Source organism: Mastacembelus armatus, chromosome 11 (assembly GCF_900324485.2).
Source record: "Mastacembelus armatus chromosome 11, fMasArm1.2, whole genome shotgun sequence".
Classification (NCBI taxonomy): Eukaryota; Metazoa; Chordata; class Actinopteri; order Synbranchiformes; family Mastacembelidae; genus Mastacembelus; species Mastacembelus armatus.
This window is the reverse complement of record NC_046643.1, coordinates 13025522-13045316: the sequence shown is the minus strand read 5'-3', so window position 1 is coordinate 13045316 and position 19795 is coordinate 13025522. Positions and strand designations below refer to the sequence as shown.

At 40.3% G+C, this 19795-nt stretch overlaps 3 protein-coding genes and 1 non-coding gene across 4 annotated transcripts; 1 reads left to right on the top strand and 3 right to left on the bottom strand.

Moving 5' to 3' along the window:
• On the top strand, nt 1–1563 carry LOC113126280 (type-4 ice-structuring protein LS-12-like). Its single transcript, XM_026300248.2, has 5 exons — nt 1–27; nt 202–238; nt 719–787; nt 878–1001; nt 1356–1563. The coding sequence occupies exons 1-5, from the start codon at nt 1–3 to the stop codon at nt 1561–1563; spliced, it is 465 nt and encodes a 154-aa protein (XP_026156033.1).
• Nucleotides 1564–1932: 369 nt separating this feature from the next.
• On the bottom strand, nt 1933–9011 carry LOC113126193 (polyadenylate-binding protein 1A). The gene is made up of 14 exons (XM_026300092.2): nt 8265–9011; nt 6501–6694; nt 5875–5990; nt 5452–5591; nt 5223–5317; nt 4992–5129; nt 4337–4432; nt 3802–4168; nt 3563–3673; nt 3311–3456; nt 3134–3218; nt 2853–2983; nt 2571–2670; nt 1933–2313 (listed from the first exon to the last, which is right to left on the bottom strand). The coding sequence occupies exons 1-13, from the start codon at nt 8455–8457 to the stop codon at nt 2578–2580; spliced, it is 1905 nt and encodes a 634-aa protein (XP_026155877.1). The 5' UTR covers nt 8458–9011; the 3' UTR covers nt 1933–2313; nt 2571–2577.
• Nucleotides 4538–4674, bottom strand: LOC113127018 (small nucleolar RNA SNORA5). The gene has a single exon (XR_003295360.1). It is a non-coding gene; the product is annotated as a small nucleolar RNA SNORA5 (small nucleolar RNA).
• A 1429-nt stretch (nt 9012–10440) lies between the features above and the next one.
• LOC113126353 (14-3-3 protein beta/alpha-1-like) lies at nt 10441–18350 on the bottom strand. Its single transcript, XM_026300316.1, has 6 exons — nt 18208–18350; nt 15865–16172; nt 14360–14483; nt 12938–13101; nt 12501–12596; nt 10441–11986 (listed from the first exon to the last, which is right to left on the bottom strand). Exons 2-6 carry the CDS (start codon nt 16156–16158, stop codon nt 11918–11920), a joined length of 747 nt encoding a protein of 248 aa, XP_026156101.1. The 5' UTR covers nt 16159–16172; nt 18208–18350; the 3' UTR covers nt 10441–11917.
• Nucleotides 18351–19795: the final 1445 nt, after the last annotated feature.

Sequence of the window (19795 nt, the reverse complement as noted above, 5' to 3'; positions counted from 1 at the left end):
ATGCACATTCCTGCTGGAGGTGGGACAGTCAGCAAAGACATTTCTTGGACTTTGGTTTAGTTTGCCCAGGTGGCAGAGTGAGCAGCAAGGGTCAGTACAATGATTCTTTCACCGGCAGTAATGTTTTGTTTCTTTACCTTGTCTAATCATGACAGGGCGGCATCACAGTGCTGGACTATAAGAGGTGTGGGAGCCCCGTAGGACGGCACCATCTGGTCTAAATTCTCCTGCAGTACAGGTGAGTCTCCTCTCTTTGCCTTAAGCTGCATTTGATACACTGAGACACAAATTATTCATTCTTCTTCAAAGCAAAACTCTACATTTTTGGATTTGGATAATCATAGTCACAGAATTACTTTTATTAATTTTTTTACTATGTGACAAAAAAAAGTAGATTGGGATTCCTAGAACACATGACAAGTCACCTGACTGAGCAACAGGCTACAGGAGGCCTTATGGGAAAACAACCTCATCGAACATCTGCATCACTAGATCCAGGGCTGACAATTTTGGTTTAAAAAAGAAAAATGTAACAAAGATTAAAAATGAATTCACTAAATAATGGACTGTATTGATGTTCCAAGAACAAAAGATTTATTCAAACGCAATGGAATAAAAGATGGTGATTTAAGTCAGCATATGTATACAAAGAAAAAACAGAACATAACATTAAGTCGTATCATTCTCAAGAGTCACTAACCAATGTTTGTTTTTACAGGTCGTCTCCAGACAGCAGCCATGAAATTCTATCTTATTGCTGTCGTTGCTGTTCTTGCTCTGGCTCAAGGTTTGGCCATCCGTTATTTTTAAGTTCTCCAAATCCACTGCCAATATTTTTGTTATTATAAATATATTTTTGTTCTTTGGAATCCAACAGGAAGCTTTGCACAAGATGTTGCAGACTTCGAAAGGATTGGACAGTACTTGGAGGAGCTGAAGAACAAAATGACTCAAGAGCTGAGTGAGATCATTCGCAACCCAGACCTGACAAACCAGGCTCAGTGAGTACAGAGACACAGTGACCTCCACAGTCCTGATTCATGACTCACGCTAGGATCATTAAAATCTTGTTTCACCGAAACCTCGTCTGCTGTTAAATGTCAGTGGTGAAAAGTAACTACTGCGAATACATTTGCTCTACTTCCTGCATATCAAGTAAATGTAAATCAGCAAAGGAAATAGCAAAATGTACTCTGTAAAGTGCCCTCTCTTTTCTCTGACCCTACCGACGTGAGAATAAGAATTTTAAATTTGAAAATAGGGCTTCAGTGTCCCTGTGCACATGATACTAGCACATTGTACTGTAAAATGCATTTTCAATTTTCATATATTGTGGTCCATGCTTTGCTCAAAAGGACCTTCCTCCAGGACAAGAAAACCCAGCTGCAGCCCCTGGCCTCTCAGATCCAGGATCAGTTGAAGACTGTTGCCACCAACGTTGAGGAGCAGATCATGCCCCTGGCTGTCAACATGCAGGCTCACCTCCAGCCCATAGTTGACACCTTACAGAAGCAGATGGAGGCCTTTCTCCAGCAGCTGAAGGAGAAGGCCATCAGCAACTAAACCAGCTGTTCTAAGATGAAAATGTGTGATCACATCACCACCATCTTCTCTGTCTGAAACTGAGTTAACAGAGCTATTTGCATTTATGGCTGATCTTAAAGCGCAAGCAGGAGTAAAACAGCCTAAGATGTGTTTCAGTGCTTGTTAAAATTGACATTATCTCAGCCTCAAAGCACAATAAAAACTTGGAACACGATTTAATACTAATTTAACAGTGTGTGCATGTTTTTTTCTGTACCATTTGGAGTTGTGGGCTGTTTCATTTGACCAACACACAAACATTTAGTATTACTACAATAATGCTGCATCAAGGTGATAAGCTTTTCATTAGAAAATTAGTAATTTCAGCCAATGACAGACACATATTGGTTAATTTTTAAGTTTTATTCAAGCAAGCAAAGGTCAAGGGAAATTTCACAATAACAGGCTTCTACAGCCCAAACATTTAAAAGGGATAAAATAGCAGAAAGGAATGCTTTCAATCTAGATTTGTCACAGAATTCTCCTCTAAAACCCCTCAGAAACTGGTCATTTTTTATTTTATTTTTTTCTCTTTTTTTGCGCATTTTCTCATTTTAACTGAGCAACCCAGACCTACTGTTTCTATTTCTAATAGGCCTGGCTGGTGACCTGTTCCCATTGTTTTTTTAATATATTATTTGACTTCTTTTTACTTTGTTTTGTGTATTTTTTACTTTTTCACGGTTTTCTTTTCCCCATCGGTGAAGCTAGTCTCAAGGTTCCCCATTCCTGTGGATACAACAAAAACACAAGCAATGATATAACGCTACACATTTTTGACACCCCCACACAACTTGCTTCTAATATTCTAATTCAGATTTCATTTTTCATAAACTAAAACCAGCACCTCTTCAAAAACACCACAAGCCTTATGGTATGAATAATGAAACGTGAGAATGAGTGCACTGACAGGCAAGTTCAATGTACAAAAGATAGTGATCAGGAGCCATTACCACTGCCCTCTTTGTTAAACCAACTGGTCGTACCTTGGGTTCAGACACTTGGGACACCAGCTGAATTTGTCACAGTCTTCTGTGCAGCCTCCTTGGCCTGATGGGCCTGAAGCACAGCCACCGCCTCATCCACCTAGAAAGGTTAAGGTGATTGATGATAGCAATATCATAAAGTTAAGGTGGGTTCTCAACAGTTTTTGGCTTCCACAAAATCCTGTTTCTTAATATGCTTTGTATTCTTTTTAATATGTCCCAGTGAACCTTCAGAGAGACATTGGAGAAAACTAGTCAATGTTAATGAACTTAAGCCCTCACCTTTGAGCGGAGAGACTCTGGAGACTCCAGCATGTGGAGCAGCTCTGAGTTGTCAATCTCCAGCAGCATGCCAGTGATTTTCCCTGCCAGGCTGGGATGCATGTTCTGAATCAGTGGAAACAGACGTTCTCCTAGAGGAGTGACAGAGGGTATAAGACAAGATTTAACTGACAATGATTTTTTGCAAACTGGATCTAGAGAGAAGCAGTGGATGAATGTTACAAACATGAGTAACACGGTATCATGGTATAAGCTCATGTAGGCCAGCTTCTGGCACTTACCCAGCATTTGCTTCTGTTCCTGTGGTGGAGCAGCAGCCAACATGGAGGCAGTCAGAGGTTCCTGTCCCTGGACATGGACAGCAGGCTGAGGGGACGCACATGGCCAATTATTGTCAGGCAAAAAATTCTGAACATACCTCTAAAAAGGTCTACCTCTAAAGAAAGGTAGATTACTACCTGCTGCATGGTGACTTGTGGCTGAACAGTCACGTGCTGCTGGGTATTTCGGACTCCTGCTGCATACTTGTACTGAGGAACTCCACGCACAGGAGTGGCTGCTGCTGCAGCTGCAGTGGCTGATCGGGGCCCCATGGTCTGAGCAGCTGCAGGAGAAACGAACAGAGGGACAAAAACATCAGCACAAAAACACCAGGAGGAGCAATACCGCTGACCTGAAGTTAGACCACTGATTGTGTGTAGGTGACTGACCAACACGCTGGGTGGACATCATGCGTGGCACTTGGGAGGCAGGCCGCATGGCACCGAAAGTCTGAGGGCGTGGTGCTGAAGGGCGCACAGTACCTGTCATGTTCTGGAAATCTACAAACACACACAGAGTGGCTTCATGTACATGTACCAATAATCAAATGTGCTCCACTGTCTGTGTGTGTTTTTAAATTCACAGTAAATATATACTGTGATGGAAACTAAGGGTGCAGGACACTCACGTTGTGGCCGGACACCTTGGGTGGTCCAACGAGGGCTCGGGCGGAGCTGGGCCATCTGGCCAGCGGCTGGGTAGTAAGCAGCACGGTTCTGGGCCTGAGGTATGGCTGTCATGAAGTAGCCAGAGGGCGGGGCTGGCTGGTAGGGATTGATAACTGGGTTTGGCACTGCACGCACACTGGCCATTCGCTGCATATACTGATTGGTCAGGTGGGCTTGACGCTCCTCTTTCCGCTGGGCCAGGGCTACATATAATGGCTTGGTGGCTACAATGCGTCCATTCATTTCTGTCACTGCTTTGGTGGCCTCCTCTGGAGACGAGAAGCAGACAAAGCCAAAGCCTTTGCTGCGCCCACCTTCCATCATCACCTGTACGGGGAGAACAATAAAGACGATTCTTCACAATGAGGTATTACAACTAGTATGTATTATAATAAATATACCTCTGAAAAGTTTCAGTAGCAGTAAGGGAAAGCATTCTTTCAGCCATCTATTAATTACATAAAAAAAAAAAAAAAAAAAAAACTGAGGTCCAACCTTGGCACTGGTTATAGTGCCAAATGGCGAGAACTCCTTCCTCAGGCGTTCATCATCAATTCCATCATCAAGATTCTTCACATACAAGTTGACACCCTGAAAATAAAATTGTAAAGTGTCATTTGTTGTGCCTTCTTTTGAAAGCACTATATATTAAACAGTAATATTACATTAAAGCTTAATTAAATTTAATAATTCAATGTTTGTCTGTAGCACATATTTATCCCCAGAGTCCATGATGAAGAAATGTGGGGCCCATGAACTACAGAGTCACTGTTGCAGCCATTTTGGCCAGTGAGACCTATTAGAGAGGAAGCACTGAATTTGACAAAGCTGCAGACTCTTATCGGACTGGTTGATTATATGGAAAGGTTTTCTAGATATGTTTTAGTAGAAGCTACATCGAACTAAAATTGCCAATAAAACATTGAGACAAAAAATTGTTCATTAAAGATGATTTTTGTCCTGAATCTATAAACAGACACTGGTTGGTGACATAAATGACCTATCTACTAAAAGTCTTAGTAAGAAAAAAACAGACTTGCACAAAACTGCAAACCATTCAGTTTAAAGCAGAGGTATTTTACTATTGTTTTGTGGTGTATTGTTTTGGTTTCAGGAGTTTTGTCAATTTTTGCTAGGAAAAGAACTGGACCTGATAGCGAGTCATGCGATCTTGTTTCATTTGTTCAAATTTGCGTTTGAGTTCCGTCTGTCGCTCCATCTTCTTCTGGGCACGGCCAACATAGATCAGCTTGCCATTCAGCTCCTTCCCGTTCATCTCATCCACTGCCTATAGCAAACAGCCAATGTAAGTCATCTCAGTGGCAGGCAATGGTGGATATTTCCAAATGGTCACAAGGAAAATTGTTGGTTCATTTCTTACTTTCTGTGCATCCTCATGCCTTTCAAAGCTGACAAACCCGAAGCCTCGAGACTTTCCGCTGTCATCTGTCATGACCCGGATACTCATGGCATTCCCTGAACAACAGAAAATTAACCTTTAGTGTCATCTATTTTACTCAACAACATACTATAGCTCACACTGTATATGCAATCACATGTAGACCAAGTCATCTCGTAGAGCTGTATGAAATCCAGACATTCCAACTGACCGTATTTACTGAAGAGTTCCTTCAACTTCTCATCATCCATGTCGTCACCAAAGTTTTTAATGTAGACATTTGTAAATTCCTTGGCCCGGGCACCCAGTTCAGCCTCGCGCTCTTTGCGAGATTTGAAGCGACCCACAAATCTGCATTGAATATATATATATATTTTTTTATTACACATCAACTCTGAATGACATTACACACTGTCAAACTCAAAATTAATTAGGTATGCACATAATATTGCAGTCTTCATTTGCCAAAGATTTGGCCATCTTGGCAAAGAAACATCAATTGGAAGCACTCAAGAATCATTGTACAACTGTCAGACAAGGTGCAAGATTAATATAACAAAGATGCTATTTTTCCTTCTATTTCACACATTGGTATACACAAAACAGTTTCAAACTAGTTAAAACATTCACTTACACTTTTCGGTCATTGAGCAGCATGCCATTCATTTTCTCAATGGCTCGTTCGGCTGCCTCCTGAGTCTCAAAATGCACAAAGCCGTAGCCTTTAGAGCCATTCTCATCACAAACCACCTTAAAAGAGGAATACACATGCTGTTTTTAAGCCACATGCACACACATGCATCAACAGTATATTAAACCTGAACTATTAAATCAACTGCCAGTGTCCCCACTGACTATTTTGCAAAATAAACTGACTTGTGATTTTCATTTTGTGCAATGGGACTGTGCTATTGTCAAAAGATATTTGCTTCGCAGAGACCATCTGTGTTGGGCAATGCAATATTCACAACATATATAATATATATATATTATATATATATATATATATATATATATATATATATAATATAACATACAAATTAATGTGTTTGGTTAAGGACACACGCCTCTCCTCTGTAGGAGACCCCACCCTTCCTTTTATTTTGATTTATTTCAAGTGTACCTAATACATCTGCAGCTACATATTTTATAATATTTTATCTACTGTTAGACCTGAGTATTCTTTCTAAACCACAATGAGCTCATTATACCATTGCCTGTGATGTGATACAAGGCAAAACATGGCCAGGGGGCTTTTACCTTGCATGACAGGATGTTGCCAAAAGCAGAGAAGGTGTCATACAGAGCCTTGTTGTCAATGGACTTGTCAAGATTCTTGATGAAGATGTTTCCCACTCCACTCTTTCTCAGTGATGGATCACGCTGCGACCACATGATGCGCACAGGCCGGCCCTTGATCACATCAAAGTTCATGGTGTCGAGTGCACGCTCAGCTGAAAGGAGGAACACAGTGACAGAGCCATTATTCTGTGCATTTAAGATTTTCCAGCTTGTGTTTCATTTGGGGGTGGGGATACATTGTGTGTCTTCTTAAAATATAATTGCATTAATTAAAGGTGGGTGTTGAGGAGCTCTCTAGTGCTTAAGGATGGAGTTGGTCTGATCAGACCAGAAAATCCCTGCTTGCTTAAATGCTGTTTGCCAAACTCCAACTGGGCTGCCATATGCCCTCTACTCAAAGTGGCTTCAGTCCAGCCACCCTACCATAAAGGCCCGATTGATTGAGTGCTGCTGAGATGGTCATCCTTCCAGCAGATTCTCCTTTCTCTGCAACATACTTCTGAAACTCTGATAAGACTGACCACTGGCTTCTTGGTCACTTCGATCGCCAGGCCCATTCTCGCCTAGTTGCACAGGCAGATGGCCAACTATAGAAAAAGTCCTGAGTGCTCCAGATTCTGTCATGTATTCAAACCACTGTGCTCACACCTAAAGCAGATTCATACACTGCCATAACCTAAGCCTAAAGTTTATGACAGAGGTCCACAGTGAGTGTATTTTCCTTTTTATCCTATATCCAATCGTTTCAGTTTCTACACACCAGAAGGATAACTGAAACAAAGAAGGTGTATCTGAATCCTGAGTGCCACAACAAAGCATGGGAATATAATATAAATCAAATGAAAGTTTTAATTATGAAATTTGCAAAAACATGTTTTCACTTTGTCATTAGGGGTTAGTGAGTGCAGGCTGAAGCCACCTTACTCTCATTGTATAAATACATCATTACATTATGGTATTACTGAATATTGAAGTTTGCTTTTAGATGTTGAAGTACAACTTTATTTGCCTTCACAAAAAAATCTAGTTATTTTTCTATACTTTTCCTAATGGAGCTAAGAAAATCCCAACTACAACCAGTTACAATGATAAAACAATGATAAAGAATTACAGCCCACCCCTAATACTGGTGCAGAAGTCTATTATATTGCTATCTCAGTAAGACCACAGAAACACGCCCGAGAAAAGTAGAAGGTAAATGCAGACTAGACTCTTATCTGTGCTATGCAGAAAATGGTTTTTTTTTTGGGGGGGGGGGGGGGGGGGTGGTGGTATTCAGCTTCGAGCCAGGGTATGAAAGACTGACATACTCTACCATTTTTAGCAAATGACAATTTAATTTTCATCTTCATACCACACAAGATTTGATTAAATGTTCTGGCAACACTTTAGGCTGCACCATTAGGGAGCTGTCCTAACACGATAGAAAGGGGGGGGGGGGTGCTGAGCATTCAGTTGCCAGCTAGCAGTACACCACTACATTACTACTGAGGGCAGGGCTGAAGGGACGTGGTGCTTTTTTGCTACGCCACTGCTGGGAGGTTCAAACGAGAAGACCCTGCTGACAACATGTCGGCCGCAGTCACGTGTAGTGAATAGGGGTTAGCTCTACCAACTAGTGTTAATCATTGACTGGAATTTTGACAGACATTTGTTGTTTTTTTTGTTTTGTTTTTTTTTTTTTTTACACATTTTTAGTCGCTATTTTCAGAAATTTCTTACCGTCCGCTGGCTGTTGGAAGTTGACATAGGCGTATCCAAGGGAACGCCGAGTGATCATGTCCCTACAGACCCGGATCGACAGTATAGCTCCAGCTGGGCTGAATTTCTCGTACAGCATGGCCTCAGTCACATCTTGATGCAGGTCCCCGACGTACAGGGAGGCCATGGGGTAACTGGGAGCACTGGGGTTCATTTCCTTTGGCTGTGGAGGCTACCGAAGTACTTGGACGAAGCTTAACGAGAAAAGTTTTCGGCGACAGTACGAAAGCTCGCTTCTTCAACGGTCACTGGCGTCACGTCAGTTCGGGGCAGAACGCTGATGGTAAACGTTAGCAGCCGTTGTCTTGGCAGCTGCGGTGGTTTTCGAGTAAAAATGATAAGATGGATGTGTTAAAAATGACAAAACGTCGCCTTCTAGTGGGGGTTAAAACTCTCGTTCAAACGTGACACAACAATAAAAGCAAGTCTAACGTTACTTGGCCTCTGAACCAGTAACGTTTACACGTCGACTGAAAATGTAGTCGTTCGACTTAACGTTAGGCTGCCCCTTCTTATACGTTACCGTCCAGGTCCAGTCCAGCTTCACCGACTTGTTACAAAAAGAAAAAAAAATGATTTTTTGTTTTTTTTTATGTTTTGAAATTTTTTTTGTATTTTTATTTTTTTATAGAATGTGTGCCGAGCGAGCTCAGTTGCACACGCGCACTCACACAGCACTAACAGCCGGGGTTGAGGGGGAGGAAACACGCAGGAAGTTGAGGTATATATACTAGTGCACGCGTCACCGAAATGGACCAATCATCTTTCAGCGAGAAAAAGTCAACAAAGGGGCGTTAACCGTATCTGTACGCATGATGATGAATTCATGTAAAAACGCGTCGTTAAATGCTAAAATCGACTTGTTTAGTGGTACATTTGGGACGGTATGTATTCCTTGGAGTAATCATAATCCACAGACGTCCTGTGATGCTAACACCATCCCCACTGCTGAATACCCTACAGTACTAAGATGTCATTGGCTGACATGTCTTATGTATATTTTACTGTAATGCCACCACATGACTTACCCGATAGTCTTATCAGCAGCTGTCTGACTGAGAATGAAATACAGAGCCTCATTACTCACTCTACTAGATTTCTTTTTGTCTTTTAAAGTCTACCGATCAAAGCTAAAGTGTTCAAAATCTCTACTCAATGGGCCAAGTCTTTAAAGAGTGATTTCTTGATAGAGTATATACCTGGTATTGTTCATAAACATGAGGTTAACAGCAGTGTGTTTGCTACTTGCATGGCTGTTAAAAGAGGAAGATGACCTCACACCATGTCATCTCCTACCTGGCCAGGACAAATCATATCTAGGTTTGTATTGAAATGGATTAAAATGTTACTGCAAGACCTGCTTTATACCAACAACTGCAAAATGTGTGACTACAGTGTTACTACAGGAGGAGACAATCTCTGTTTTTGGGCCTTTCAACTAAAGTCTGCTAATCCTTGTTCACTGCCTTAGAAAAGTCCCATTAATTTTATATTAATGCCAATGGAACACGGCTCTAGTTTATCACATACAACACAACATGGCCCTTACTGCCATCATCATCTGCAGAGGGCAGTGTTAGTGAAAAAAAAAAAACACAATTTCCATCTGTTCTCACAGATATTCTGCAGCTTCCATTGAGCTGCCATACTTACATGTCTAAACCATTCAGCATTGACTATCAATTTATTATCACCTCACCAGGTCATTTATTTGTAGACCTATAATGTCCCTAAGAATAATGCAATGTGTATTTGACTTAACATATGGATTTGCAATGTTAAAGCTTTTAAAACACATTGTATTCTCAAAAGGGCCTTTTTCTACATTCTGTGATCTCTGATATTATAGATCAGGGGCTGTCTCACATACCATCTCACATCTTATACAATCAAGTTGCTTTAAACCAATCATTTCTGGCTGTCTGAGTGAATAGATTAGCAGGCACTTCACTGTTCTCATTTCTTAGCTTTAACATTCACAGATCACTGAGGATGTCTTAATAATAGCAGGTGACACATCTCCCAGCTGGCACAGTAAATAGCTGCAGAGTGAACTTACAGCAGCTCAACACAGCTACTCACATGCAAAAATATTTCACATGTATAGGGAGAAAGCAAACACACTGAGCACACCCTGTCAGATTTGAACGTTTTATTTCCACTTACATGAAAGCACATAACCAAATAACGTACTCAAGAGTGTAACTTGCAAATCCTGCACCCATCTTTTTAAAACCACAAAACTGGCACTACTTTGTGACTACTAAATGTCCATAATGCAGCTTTCTACCAAGCTACTTTTTATAACCAGTTTATATTTAGCATTGTTTTTGTTTCTTTCCACAATGTAGTTTCAAGGAAGGTAAATATTACTGTAATCCACCTGGTTCAACCTAAATCCTAAGCAAAAAACTGCCAGTTTCAAAGCACACCTAACCCTCACACCATACTACTGAGAACCACATACATTCCTGGAGTCAAATCAAAAATCAAAGGGAATAAAACACACAAAAAGAAAATACAAAAACACCTGAATAGAAAAGAGTAGAAAGCCACATTAAAGCACATGGCAAAAGTATCCTCTGCACTGCTGAAAAGATAAAATATCAAAAGTTACAGTATTGAGCCATTTTGTCAAGTTGTTTCACTTTATTTTAGGCTGTCTTTACCTTGTCATGTGGTATGGAAAACTGCTGGAAATTAGTCTACACATTTCACTATGTGAAAAGAGTTCAGTAAAATGGAATGTAACCCTCTCAGCAAAACTATGAACCAAAGTTTAACTGCAGTTTTTGTAAGTGACCATTCATATAGAAAACCTTTTCCATGCCTGAACGCACATAGAACCCACCGAGCTATGACACATGTACCATCTGTAAAATTCCTACCTGCTACACTGGACACTGACAGGGCGGGATGGATACAAGCAATATGGTAATACATCTTTACCAAAGGTAAATCCTGCCACCTATATGATCACCGCTATTGTCAGTGAGATTTAAAATTGGTCAAATTGAGGTTGCTGTGACCATTTTTACAGTTAATGTGCGTTAAAGTATTGTAGACCCAAGTGTCACAAAAATGAAAATGTTCAGCTCAAGTAAAAACATACAAATTACAGTGATTTTTTTTTGTTTTGTTTGTGTTTTCCTGCAACAGCACAGATTGCTATAATGAATAAAGTTAAAGAGGATTGGGCTGATTTAGATCTAAAGGAGGGATTTCATCTGGACTAAACCAGAAACAAACAAAAAACAAAAAATAATAAAAAAAGATCCAATGGGTCACACAGTGAGTCATGTTTGAATAAAGAAAAACTGCGATTCCATTCTTTTCTCCATGGAGGTGCTCATACAGGTAACACACACACACACACACACACACACACACACACACACACACACACACACACACACACACACACACACACACACACACACACACACACACACACACCAATGTATCTGCACACACATACTGTACTTTACACATTGTGAGCGGAGTGTAAACATACATATCTGTGCATGTATGTGCACACACAATCACACACACAACTTAGGCTGGTGAGAGGTAAAAAATGTGTGTTTTTGTTGTTTTTTTCCCCTTTGTGAAGTTCATTTCTTCTCAGCTGTCGGCGCCGTGTCCGCTAGATCACAGTCGCCCTGGGCGTCTGACATCCATAGCTAAAATAAATCACGACACTCAGATTAGTCATCTTTCTTTGCAACTCAGATGTTAGGTCAAGCTTGACAATGTGAAACTCAAATTAGTAAATAAAGTGAGAGCGTAAAGCCCCTTTCAGACAATAGATAGGTAACATTCATCATTCTGTTGAAGAAATGACTTTCTGACACAACCGAGACAGGGTGAGCTACAGTACAGGCACTTGCTGTACAAGTGGATTTGAACAGTACATCAAGTGATGTATAATGCATGAATCTGTCATTATGGATGGGCCAACTACACATGACAACATCCTATATTAGTATATTATAATATACGTATAAGTGATGCATAAATGTTACAAGGTCTGACCTCGTAAGATTCTGTCATCTCGACTGTTATAGAAAAGTGACCAGGGTGCTCACTAAGACATGAAGCCGACACGTTCAGATGCAGTCAGTAATGGAAAGGCATGTTTATCTGAAAGCAGACAAAGACATAGCTGACATGCAGAGAAAAAGGTAAGACACTCACTGTCAGATTGTCACGGAGCAGCTGCATGATCAAGGTGCTGTCTTTGTAGGAGTCACTGTTGAGGGAGTCAAGCATGGCAATGGCATCATCGAAGGCCTAGAAGAAACAGAGCCATAAGTACTTCCATAAAAAAATGTAAGCACAGCTATGCTAAATAAAAACAGGATCTCAGAACTTGTGAAAACTAGGTCCTAATAGAAGATTTAGATCTTTGGTTGGGATAGAAACGAAGACGAGAAACGAGACAATCACAAAAACCAAAGCAAACACCTCTATTGTTTGTTATAGACCCCCACACCCACATTATCGACATGATAGACTTTTCACCAGTTTCAGGAACAGACACTCATCTTTTAGAGGACATACAACGGAGAAAGTCAACACAACTGCTATGCAGTCGGTGAGAAACCACTGCTTAAATGGTGCAATGTACTTACCGTCTTGGCCAGTTGACAGGCCTTTTCAGGCGAGTTCACAATCTCGTAGTAGAAGACGGAGAAGTTCAGAGCGAGGCCTAGGCGGATGGGATGTGTGGCTTCCATTTCTTTGTAGCTGATGTCCAAGGCTTGCTGGTACGCTTCTTGTGAGTTTTTGATGATTGCTAAACACAGAAAGGCAGACCAGTCAGAAAGCAGGTTTTTAAAATGGGGAAAAATAACTTCTTGGTGTTTGAGGACATTTCTTTAACAACTAAATAAAACTATACTCCATAGAGGACCATCTGTGTGTGCAAAAAGATGTAAAAACAGTCATTTAACAGCCTGCATATACTTTAATGTGTGTAAACAAAACATTCAAGCCTCATTTATGTCCAGATTATCTGGTAGGAGAACCACTGTTAATATTTTGATTATCACATCATCTCTTTGCTATTTTCTCAATCATTTGGTCAATAAATTGTCAAAGCCAAGACGGTGCTTTCAAAATGTAAAATCATTCATTCCAATTCAGCTCCAATTCATGACAAAACAAATAAATAAATGCAGAAAAGCCTCACAATCGAGATGGAGCCCATGAATGTTTGGTATTTTCACTATACCATGAATTGGCAAAAAAGGACTCCATTAAAATTGCCACAGTTCTTATCAAAACTAAAGACAAAGGAATACATTAAATTATTATACATTACATATTTTTAAAGATCTCAGTTGAAACTGAGATAAACCCCCAGTGATTTAAAACATATGCTTTTGTGTTTTCCATTAACAACCAAAAGCCAGATGGCATACTTATAGATGCAAGACTGAACAAGTAAAGGTGACTAACAAAGGAAAGGTGACTAAAAACTACCTAAGGGGGATTATTGTGGATTGATGAAACAACAATATAAATTATATGGGATTCTTCATTCAAATACAATGCTGAAGTAAACAATATGAGTCACAACACAACCTGAAGAGACGAACATCAGCCTTGCCATAGCTACCAAAGAAACTCTAAAAATGCCTCCTGGCAACGAGCAGAAGCCAACACCCTGGTGCTGCACCAGTTGCCATGACAACCCAGCAGCAGCCCTCACCTGCATTTCTGCTGACAGTTATAGGTCAAGGACTTGGAGGATGTCAGTATTCTGATCAGAAACACCTGGAGAAAACTAGTTTTCTCATCTCAGGGAGGATTTTTAAGAAACATTAATTCACTCCATCCTTCAACAGATGTGCAACAAACTATTGCTTTAGAAACAAAAGAGCCTGATGACAAAGCAGCATGTGTGGCACCATTTGGAAGTATCTTGCATACTGCTCATGAACCCCTGATTTCCTCGACTGATTGCAGGAGAGACAGAGGCTGTTAGCCAAGCATGACGATGAAAATTGAACGCAAATGTTCCAGGACACGAAGAGGTGTGCTTTACTCACCCTCCTTGTCCTCTCCAGTGGCCACCTCTGCCAGGTAGCGGTAGTAGTCCCCCTTCATTTTCAGGTAGAAGACTTTGCTGTCAGCAGGTGTAGCATTGGGGATCAGATGGTTGTCGAGCAGGTCCTGCAAGTCAAAGTATTTAACTTCAGCAGAAATGTTTTGAACTCAACTACACCAGCAATTTTTTCCCATTTTATTACCAAATATTATCAAACACAAAAAATAGATACAATGCTGCAGTATGTGCAACCTGACTGAAAAATGACAATCCCATCCTCACTGTGGCCGGCTGCTCACTTTCTGTACCTTTTTAGCCTTAACATGATTGATACATTTAAAAGGGTAAAAACTCTTTTTAACAAATGCTGAAACCTAGATATAGATAGATATCCTCTTAAATTCACATGTTTAAGTCTTGGGCTGACAGTGAATGTGCTTACATAACTTGTGCCCATATTATCCAAATAGGATATTATCAACGATATTCAAATGTCTGTTAAGGCAGAGAGCCTTCATTTGCTTAAAGCATCACTCATCTACTTGTAAGAATTTCAAACATGAAACCTTAGCTAGTCTCAGACATACTGTGAATGCTCTAGCATACCAAACCACTTTCACAACCACTATAGTACTTATTTATACATGCATATTTTTCTGATTACTGAGGATAATCAATGGCACAGATATTTGCTGAAATTAGCTATGAGGCAAGCAAAGAAATATTAGAAAAACTTTTATGTTTAGAGCAATTACATGGTCAGCACTAAAGAGCTGCACCGTTAATTACAATCTTCCCACATTTTTCACCCCAAATTTGAGGTGTCCAGTACCCCAAACACTACAGTCCTCAACTCTGTTTGCTCATTGTTCATCCAAATACATCTTAACCAACCAAGAGGGGTGACTAGGGCAGTGACAAATCTATCATCCATCTAAGGAGCCAATCCACAGTGAGAGGTGGAGTACACACTGGACAGAGAGACAACCATTCACACCTACGGGCAATTTAGAGTCCCCAGTCAAGCTGCATGTGTTTGGACTGTGGGAGGAAGTCAGAATACTCAACGAAAACCAACAGGGACACAGGGATAAGATGCAAAGAAAGGAAGGAAAGCTATTGTAGGTCAATAAGGTCAGTGGCTATTGTATTCTGGAGCTGGCTGCTGCCTGGCTCTGTGTGACAGCCTGTTAGGCCTCTGCTACTGCTTATTATATTTACATGGCGAAAACTCACAGCACAAAGATATCTTAGAATTGGTTTCAAACTGGAACCATTTCTTGGCATATAGCTGTCCCTGTAACATTTTATTAAGAAAACTGAGAACTACCTTTGTATGCCTGCTTATCACTTTCTCTCCCTCCTTCTGTCAGAGATCATTTCAATTCTGATTCTTCCAGTTTTTACTAGAAACCTTTACTGTCTTCCTATCCATCAGTCTTGATTCAAGCATTTACCTTTATTTATTTATTTACATCCATCCAACTATCCACCCGTTAAACATACCAAAACTTCCTTGCAAATGTCATTCAGCTCCTTCTCAATCTTCTCTCTATACTCCTTAGCCAGTGCAGTCTTCCCGCTGTCATCAGACTTCTGTTCCATGGTGGATATCACCCTCCAGGAGGACCTCCTGGCCCCCACCACATTCTTGTAGGCAACAGAGAGCAGGTTGCGCTCTTCATTGGTGAGCTCCGAGCCCTCCTCTGTAACGGCCTTCATGGCTGCAGCCATGTCATCATAGCGCTCAGCCTGCTCGGACAGTTTGGCTCTCTGTACCTGCTCCTCCTTGTCTGCCATGGCTCCTGTGTGGGCTGCGGAAGGAAGGACAGAGGACAGGGAGTCAGGAAAGACAAAACAAAGGGGACAGGAATAAAAGACTACAGTGAATGTAACTGCATTGTCCTTCCTGCATAACCTGATTGCTCAGCATTTATACAAGAGCCTCCCCCCAAGAGCCCCAGTAAATTTTAATATCCACTGATGACACAAAATTGACAATTATCAAACAGGGACTGAATTGGGGTAAATACTGTGACTACTCCCTGATACAATAAGTCAAAAACATTTAGTAAATTAGACACTATTACTTGCATTATTTTCTGCTGCTGTATAATCCTGTCGGTATTTCAGACTCACACAATGCATGGGAAAAATTTCAATACTACGAATATCTTCGCTCATCTACGCAAAGTCTGGCACAGGCGTGGTGACCAAATTCAATTGGCATTTAAATAATAGGAAATAAATCAAGAGCAAGTGGTTAAATGTGCAGAGGACTTTTACTCTCCACACTGAAAATAGTGTGATGAATTAAAGTGAACACAGTATTTGTACAGTAGCACATCAATTATTCCTGCCTAGTAAGGGTCACAAGTTACATTACAGAAGAATCTAATGACCCTTTTTGTTATCCACCGTATTAATTTCGATTGTAGATTTTTTTTCTAGATTAATTGCTTAGGTTATCGAATTTAATATGTTATAAAATACTGAAAAATGCACAATGTTAATCAAAGCTCAAGGTGACCTCTTCAATATGTTGGAGTGGGCTGCAAATGATTATTTTTATTTCTGGTTAATTTGCAATATTTCAGTCATTTTCTCTACAGAATGTCAAGAGCATATTTGAAAAATGATGCAAATTAACTTTCTGCCAATTATTATTTCAACTTAAATCCAATTAATACCAATGTAAATTCAGCATTTCTGCTTAATAAATGACCTAAATGATTAATCCCTCAATAACAGTTCACGATTACTTTCAGCTTGCTGATTACTTTGGCTGATTACTTTTACATAATTCTAAAAAATATATTTGCTGTATAGGTGACAAAATCCAGAACAGAAATGAAGAAACGTATAAAAGAAATCCTTTGTAATAACACAGGTGAAAACTGTACAACATAATGGCAGAATACCTATATGTATTATACATATATGATAAATCAGATCTATATATAGAGAGGCTGATGCTGGTCTTATCAGACACCCTGCTCACTACAGGTCATTTTCAGAGGTAGACCACTTCGTAGCTAATAGATTTTACAATTCCCTTGCTTCCTCTCAGGATGACTGCAGAACTGTTGCAGTGAATAAACAATAATAAACTCGTTTATACATCACTGCATTTTAATCTATGGGATCAGCATTAAAAAGAAAAAAACACCCTGAGAGTCACATTTAGCAGCACTCAGACACCTGCACCCTTCTGAGGAATGTCGGCCACCCAGTTTCACGGCTCGCGCACAAGCACACGCGCGCGCACACACACACACACACACGCACACCTGCACACCGAGCTCGTGCGGTGGACGGAAAGAATACAAAGCCGCCACCATAGCCTACCTGCTTTGACTTTAATATTTTAAATGTATGGTGTGGGGGGGGGTAAAAATGCTTGATAGCGCCACAGAAAGACAGACAAAAAAAAAAAATCCTACAGTGTCCCCGAATCAGTTCAACTGCAGTGAAAGGAGCCGAGCTTAGTTCAGTACACAGTGAACGCCCTTTTCGCTTCCCGGAAAACAAACGAGAGCTATTGTTTTTGCGAGCATTAGACGTTATGTCTAGGTTTCTTTGTTTACAAAAGCTAATCTGCCATATACGAAAGCTGAACTCTAAACACGCCGTGTAAAATAAATCGATAGGTTAAAGTGCAGAAGCGCTTCCCATTCAGCAAGGCACCGAACAATGACTGATCAGCGGAGCATCACTGGTTTCCACTTATAGTCCCAGTAACGACAATTCATGCGAGATTTAAAGCGTCCCAAAGGCACATAGAGTAAAAATAACGCTTTCCAACCGAACATAACACCTCTTACCAGTGATTAATAAACGTAAACTGACCTGTGATCGTAGATAGACGACGTTGTTCCTGATTCCCGACCGCACAGCTGATGATCTCTCCCGCTCATCCACGGGGTTTCCCTCCAATCAAAGACACAGCAGCAGGGTCGCACCGGGACGGGTGACGTCAGAATCGGGTTGCTAGGGTAACCGAATTTAAAGGCAAAAAATTCAAAAGCCGTCTAAACGCTAGACGATTTTTAACGATTTTTCCAGAGTTTATTTTAGTATTAACTAAACGATATGTATAGAAAACACTATTTGTGTCTACCTTTGGTTCATACTCTTTTTGATTATCTCCTTCTGAAATGTTCTAACTGCTAATCTAAAGGGTTTTACGTGTACAAAAAAAGGGTGTACAAAAATATATAACCCCTGAGCGTTTGTTCAACAGCTCTACCAGAGACTCATGGGAATTTTATGTTGGTGTGACTAAAAAAAGTTCAAATTTCAATATAGGAATAAATAATAATGTCTCCTAAGATAGGGACCGAACCAGTATTCTGTTTAAACGTTTTAGAAAAAAATTAAAGAAATTATTGATATTAAAATATTAAAGACAGATTCTTACCCGGAAGTGGGCGTGGTCGACTTTTTTTACTTGTTTTTATCTTGTTTTTCTGCTGTGAACAATATATCGTGGCATATCTTAACCCGTACACACACAAAGTTTAGCTTTTCTATAAATACCTTTTGATCTACCACTAAACTCTACAGTAGGCTGTGCCCATCATTAATCTGCTGATTTCTGTCATGTAACATCATTGCAACCCTAATCTTACTTACCTCAAAGCTGTCTTTGAATCCTACCCTTGTCAGACAAAGAGATGACACTCAGCTCCCCAGTGTGGATTTTCAGTAAATGTCCATGCATTTGCTTTGACTTAAGTACACTGCCCAGTCAACTGGCTTAGACAGTTTCATCCTAAATTCGCAATCCAGCCACCTTCCCTGTTTATCTAGTTCCACTAGTTTAGAAATAGCCACTAATTAGGTATCGAATGATGCCCCTTGACCTCTTACAAAAGAAAAAAACCTGACCCTGGTTAAGGAATAACTGGGTATAGAAAATGGATGGATGGATGGATGGTGACTAAATTGCCTGTAGGTGGCAGTGAATGTGAGTGGTTGTCTGTGCCTATGTGTCAGCTCTATGATAGACAGGGGATCTGTCTAGGGTGTATCCTGCCTCTTGCCCAATGTCAAGTGGAATTGAATCCAGTGACACCACCCCAGAGACAGAAAGATTTCAAAATAAGTTTCAACCCTTCTTTCTAAAACATTTATTACAACCAGTATAGAAAACTGTGACTGACACATATAGAGTATATGTGATACATTTTCAGTTTCCACAAAATGAAAGAAAAATGAAGAAAAAGATGAAGAATGAAGAAAATAAAGAAAAATGTCAAGATTTGAAAATGTTACTAGATGTGTAATAGTTTATCCAGCTGTAACATGTAGAAAAATTGCTCAATATTCAGGTTTTCATTAGGGTGTGTCTTAGTCCATTGACTTTTGGGTGGGGTTTCAACTTGTAACAACAACAAACCAGTAGAAGTCCTTCTGGGCTGATGAAAAATAACTT